The sequence below is a fragment of the Electrona antarctica genome (assembly GCF_951216825.1).
Source record: "Electrona antarctica genome assembly, chromosome: 10".
In the NCBI taxonomy this organism is placed as follows: Eukaryota; Metazoa; Chordata; class Actinopteri; order Myctophiformes; family Myctophidae; genus Electrona; species Electrona antarctica.
In genome coordinates this window covers 29,651,599-29,658,229 of record NC_136791.1, presented here as the reverse complement: position 1 = coordinate 29,658,229, position 6,631 = coordinate 29,651,599, and the positions used below count along the sequence as shown (strand labels likewise).

At 48.6% G+C, this 6,631-nt stretch overlaps 1 protein-coding gene across 1 annotated transcript; it reads right to left on the bottom strand.

The window, feature by feature from the left end:
• hps6 (HPS6 biogenesis of lysosomal organelles complex 2 subunit 3) lies at positions 1–6,049 on the bottom strand. Its single transcript, XM_079512086.1, has one exon. The coding sequence runs from the start codon at positions 5,680–5,682 to the stop codon at positions 2,836–2,838; it is 2,847 nt and encodes a 948-aa protein (XP_079368212.1). The 5' UTR covers positions 5,683–6,049; the 3' UTR covers positions 1–2,835.
• Between the last annotated feature and the right edge of the window lie 582 nt (positions 6,050–6,631).

Genomic DNA, 6,631 nt, shown 5'->3' with positions numbered 1-6,631 from the left:
TGAACTTCACTTTAATAACACACTGAATGCATTCATAAATACTCAAAACATTTGATACATGATGGGTATGTTGTTTTTCAAAAGAGCCATCACTGTACAGGTTTTGCAAAGCCACTCAGGTGGCAGATATAGGAGATTCATTTGTACAAATAAAACAAATTAACAAAGATATTCAGGCCTGTACAACTTTGTGGTGAAATCAGGGAGTTCCCAAAGTCAGACAAATGTCATTTCAGTTAATTCTGGTCAGTTGAATACTGCTCATACTGTAAAAGTCTTATCAGACGAGTGTTCAAGTACATAAACTTGGAATGCAAGTTATAATCAGAAAATGGAAGCAAGTCAGCTCACTCAACTGTGAGCTCATAATTATAATGGTTAAGAGCAAAGATTATAACTGTACTCTACACAGTAAATTGTCTCCAAGACAAATTTTTCCTTAGGGAGACAAATAAAGATAACCTTGAACCTTGTGGTGATACACCGTATACTGTACTGTTTCCTAAACCCATTTGTGGGTCATACATGGACCCATTTTTCTGGGTCACGGGTTGATATGCTTTTTTTCGCTTAATACAAATTCTTTTTTTAATTAAAATTTCAAAAGATTGTCAAAAATGCCAAAGGAAAAAAAATCTAAAATAATTTCATTAAAAAAAGAATCAAAGAAAGTCCATGAATGTAAAAGAAAAAAACATTTAAGAAGTGAAAATAGCACATTATGGTGAGCTTGCAGTTGGCTTATTTTCACTGCTTTGGGTCCAAGGGAGACAACATATTCCTCTTTTGGGTCTCGTGTTAAAACAGTTTTGGAACCTCTACAGCCCTACAGCAAAGAGATCAGATCCTAGAGCAGCGTAAACGTCACAGGTCCCTGCTTGAGGGTTATATGTGCGATTCCATCTGAGGACAGATAAGAAATGTGACACTGGGCTGTAAATGAGAAGCAGTACGCTGCCGAAGGCACTCAGATTGTTCCGTGGCATTTTAGAGTATGACTGTGACTTGCTTCCCCCCCCCCCCATCACCCACCCAACTGAATACCAGCTACTTGTACAGTACTCGTAAAAAAAGAAACCTCTGATACAAAATAAATTGTTTCAGAAGTCGTCCATCCATATCTCAAAGAAGGAATTAACAATTATTTCAGTTTGGTTAAAATTGAAAGAAATGCACTGTATAGGCAGCTGGGAGAGAAGACACTTGGAACTTGTTTACAGCACTTATAACATACAAAGCATTTTGATCATAAGACAGAGAGATCCATTTCAGACGGCTTGTCGTCCAGCGGAAGGCCACGAGAAACACTGATTGGGTGCGTTAGCAGCACATTCACAGTTATAGAGCATGGAGAATATGCTCCCAACGGGGAGAAGAACAAGAGGGCTTAACATCTCTAATGACATTACTCTCACTGAGCCCAGGCAGCAAGAACCTTATGCAAAGTTCCTGTGTATGTGTGTGTGCGTACGTGTGTGTGACTTAGACCCGCGCCCATGAGTCTTAACAGAATTACACCCCCAAATGTAATTTAGGAACAGAACCATTTTTATCTGGCATTTTGGAAGGAATTTCCCATGGGTGGGACTAAGACGGGACAGACTGAGACAAGATGGACGTCAGACAGACAAACAAAGCGAGTTAATAATGTTGGAGAAGTACCACACATACACTTTTACAGTGAATCATAAAGAGGTTAAAAATACAATGAAACACTATCCAATGTGGTTAATATTTGAGCTTTACAGTTGAAAGAGGAAGACAAAGCCAGAAGGTAAATATCAGAGGATGGACTTTCACCCCAAACAACACATACTGTGCAGGTACATTCAAAACAGGGAGCGCACTTTGTGCTGACATAGTCGATACAGATGACTGCATGAACCCCCACAAATTACTTCAACAACTGGCTAGGTCTCTAGCCAGAGTAGGGATTAGGGCTGGGCGATATGGACAAAATCAAATATCATACCTTGATGTAAATATTGTGACGGTAATATTACGATGATATACATTTTCAACACTTTTTTAAATTTTGTCAAAAGTAGCAAAAATAGCAACACCACTAGTCGTAGATCAGTAATTTTTGCTAATTTTGACAATTTGATAAAATAGTGTAAAGTATAAAATAAGGCTTAGGTGATTCATCCATATCACGATATGATACGATATGCAAAATCCCAGACGTCATATATTGATCAATATAATATTGTCCAGCCCTAGTAGAAATATTTGGCTACAGATAGCAGACACAAATTAATATGGCAGAGAATATATTGCAGTACAAGCCCTCTGCTACATATCAACATATATTACTATCATTGTCTTTTCATAAAGGCCAGGTCTATTAAATGAAACTGTATGCATTAACTGTGCCATGACCCCCGGGCTTTCAAGACCATGTTTGCGCGTACTATTTAAATAATATATGTATATATACACACATTCAGACTTAGAATGGATATCAATACGTATGTGCAATGGTTCAGTAGTCGTTTAATAGGTTATAGTAGTCAATCTGAGGACAACTGCAACCCACAGAAATTGTGTCTCAATGTCTCATACAATATAATTTCATAATACTGACTTATTGTTCTGTTTCAACACATGTGCTTGATTAATAACCTTTAAAATTGTCAATTTTCCAGACACCTGTGAGGTGCTTCTTTAATCTCCTGTGTTATTGGATTTGCTCTCGTCATTTAAGGTAACTACTACACATACTACTCAAAACTGTAAACTCAAGTCAGTTAACGTGTGGAATGTTCTATGATAATGTTCTTTTCCTCAACATGCAAGGATGTGATACTGTGTGTGCGTGTGTGCGTGTGTCAGTCAGACTGGATGAATAGGTAATGTCACCCTGCCCCCTTGGACGGTTTTGTTAGAGCACTCCTGTGCGGGCGGCGCTGTGGCGATGCAGATGTCCTGGACCCCCGACGCCTGGTGGGGGGGAGGAGGAGGAGGAGGGAACGAGGGGGACTGCAGGATGTCGGCGTACCTCTGGCTGGGCTTGGTTTCCCTCTGGAGGACCCTGCTCAGCAGTGGCTTCAGCAGGCCCACGGTCAGGTGGCCATGGTGGGGGTCCCCGAAAGGGGCCGGGGAGGTGGAGGACAGCAGGGGGGAGCCGGACGAGGCGGGGGGCGAGTTGTGGGACGGGATGTTCTTCAGCACCAGGTTGAGGATGGCGGTGACGGTGACGTCCTCCGGGCACAGGGTCCACAGCAGGTCCAGGTAGGGGTCCAGGTCTCTGTGCTGTGCCACCTCGCACAGCAGCGTGGTGAAGATCTCTTTGTTGAGCAGCGGGCTCTGTTGGCAGAAGCGCTGAGCCACCTGGGTGACACGCTCCCACTGGTGCCGGCCCATGAGAATCCGCAGGGCCTGGAGGATGGCGTTGGGCCGCCCGCTGACCAGCAGTAACTCCACTTCCAGGTCCTGGACCTGGTGTCTGTCAGGCCCGGGGCCCGGGAGGATGGCCAGGGCTCGTTTGTAGAGGGGCAGGCTGCCCTCGCCGCCTTCCCCCGCCCCCCTCCCTCCGGGGTATCCCCAGGAGGAGGAGGCCAGGCTCAGTCCCAAGCCTGCTGAGCCTTGCTGCAGCTGGGCGATCTCCAGGAACCTGGGCAGCCAGCCGGGCTGGAAATTGAATATTGAGTGACACAGGAGCTCAAACACGGGCAGTACCGTGTTAGCAGCCGGAAAGTTGGAGCTGGGCAGTTTGGGGTTGGACTTGGGGATGGGACCGGCTCTGTGGCTGAGCTTTTGTTTTGGCTGGCCGTTGGCATAAGGGAGGCCGGCTGACGTGCTGAGGGCTGGAACAGGGCTAAGGATAGTCTTCCAAACGTCCTGCGGGGCCCAGCTGGACAGAGTGTCCTCCCCGTTACAGCGCAGCTGGAGGGCAGCCTTTGCGGCACTCCAGGCTTGGCAGGGAAAGATGCTGAAGATGGTGTTGAGGTGGAGCACTGCATCTCTGTCCAGCTCGCCAGAAGACAGCAGTCGAGTCACTTCCTGCTCGACTAGACTGTCACGCACTGCTTCCACCTCCTTCTCGCTGCCCTTCACCAAAGTCCCCTTCACCTGCTCCAGAGACACGAGAGACTTCAGCTCGGCCTCCAGGGACCCCAGCAGCTTGTCCGGCCCTTTCTCACCTGCACCTCTGCCTCCTTGTTGGGAAAGCCCCACCCCCTCCAGTCCCCCTTCGCCGTTGAGGTAGTCCCTGACGATGCTGGCCAGAGAGATGGGAGCCTGGAACATGCCTCCTTTTTTCAGCTTGTCCACAGTCAGCTGGGTGCTGCTCAAGCTCCGCTGCTGATAGTACTTACACGCCTCCTCGAAGACGGCCTCCAGCAGGAGAGCTCCGGGGCGGAGGAGGCTCTCAGCCTCCTGTAGGAGAGCTCTGGGGCGGAGGAGACCCTCTGCATCACACAGAGGAGAGGCCCTCAGCCTGGGATCCGACTCGCGCTGCATCACGGCAAACAGCCCCGTCTCCGCCAGCAGGCGAGGGACCTGTGTGTCAGTCCTGTCTACATACAGCAGCCCCTCTCTCTTCAGAGAGATCTTCTCCAACTCTCTGCCACACTTCAAGTCTATCAGGTACAGGGTCCGACCCACGGTCAGCGCTAGGGTGTCGTGGTACGCGTGGAGGCTGTTGTGTGTCCCACAGCTCACCGTGCAGTTGTCTGCCAATTTGTACACCTGCCGCAATGTCCCGTCCCACTGCAACAGGCTCACCCAGCCTGTGCTCAGCAGAAGCAGCAGGCCTCCGCGCGCCGCAGGGGAACAGCAGTAGATCTCGGGCGGCTCGAGTGATGATAGATATCCTAAGCAGTCCGCCGCCAACCTTTTAAAATCAGATTCTTTAACTGAAGGAGAGTCTCTCTTAAACAGAGTGCCTTTACAGGCGCTGCTCACTCTGAAGGTGTCATGCTGAGGGAACCAGACCAGGAAGAATTTAGAGATGCTCCGTAGAAGTTTGTCTTTCTGGTCTGGAAGCAGGTAAACATGCTCACCTGAGCTGACGACGGTGAAGCGGGGGTTGTTGTGAAGGGCGATTTTTACCCCTCCCAAAGTGACAGCCCCCTCCTCCACCTCAAAGGCACGTTTACAGATACAGTATCTGAAGTTGTTCCTAGTGGTGGTGGTGGCGGAGCTCTCCGAGGGCGGTCTCTCCTCACACCAGATGATGTGGTCCGAGCAGGCGGACACAGACACCACTTTGGCCCGGGGGCTGTTGCACAGGTCCGCGGTCTGCAGGAAATTCCAACCCGCTCTGCATTCCTGGAACCTCCAGAACTCCGCTTTTCCATTCTCAAACACCACGGCTAGTGTGGCAGCACTGTTGCTCTGCTGATCTCTGTTGTTATTAATGCCGTTATGGTTCAGATAGACCAGGTCCACTATTGGCACAGTTCGTGTCAGACCCAGATCCAGGCGGTTGTGGCTGCGGATAAGCTGGGGTCTGTCATACTTGTCAAAAGTCATAAGACCCACTCTGGGTCTGCGGAGAATGACATGAATGTGACGCCCGTCTGGACTCACACGCACATCTTCTGACAGAGGTCTGGTTCTGCACTCACCACCACCACCGCCGCTGCTTTGGCTCGTCTGTTTCAGTAGCTCGTTTAATTCCTTCCCACCAGTATAGTCCCCGAAATCAGTCACTTGCTCCAGCACCAGCCGTGTCATGGCTCCGACTGACGACAGGACGAGAGCAGGGAATGTGGGCTAGTACTCACTCTGTCCGTCCCGTTAAGTGACTAGCCAGCTAGCCCGTCACTTCATCCACTAGCCAGCTAGCCCGTCAGCTACAAATCACATCCCGTTATTAGTTCCTACAAGTGGCATCCTTTCACCGTCCCACGGCGGCCGATCCATCCACGAATATCCTCTGGGTGAGTTAATTCCATGGCGTCGGTGTACACCATCGTTGAATAAGCAAAGTTGACACCGACCGGGCGTTAGTTTTATTTTATTTCTAAATCCAGAAAGACACTGTAGTCATTCCGACGCTGCGGCTGTACCTCCTGACATCACGAGATTGTTAATTTCCGGATACAGAGAGTACACTGGTAGAGGGCTGGATCCGGCTGGATCCCATCGTCAGGGGGGTCATAATCCATCTGTGATTGGTCAGTTGGGTGTCAAGCAGCTGCTAACGCGTTGTCAGCGATGCTGACTAACCAATCAAAACGCAATCATCCTCCCAGGAGATGGAATGTGTAAACTGTACCAAGTATGTTTTGCATAAGGGGGAGGGGCAGAGAAACAAAACATGTGTAAAAGATTTCTACAAAGAAAAACATTTTCAATTAATAAAATATTCAGTCCCCCGGTCCCCCATTGCTAAATCTTAACATATATCCCTAGTGTGAGTGTGTGTGTGTGTGTGTGTGTGTGTGTGTGTGTGTGTGTGTGTGTGTGTGTGTGTGTGTGTGTGTGTGTGTGTGTGTGTGTGTGTGTGTGTGTGTGTGTGTGTGTGTGTGTGTGTGAAGAGTCCAGAGAAGTGTCTGTATTAGAGATAGCCTGCACCTTTGACCACAGCCTAGAGGAAGCCTTTATGACCACGGTCATAAAATACCAACCACTTCTACATAACATCTCAGAGCTGGGCTATAGGTGCAGACTATTTGTCTTT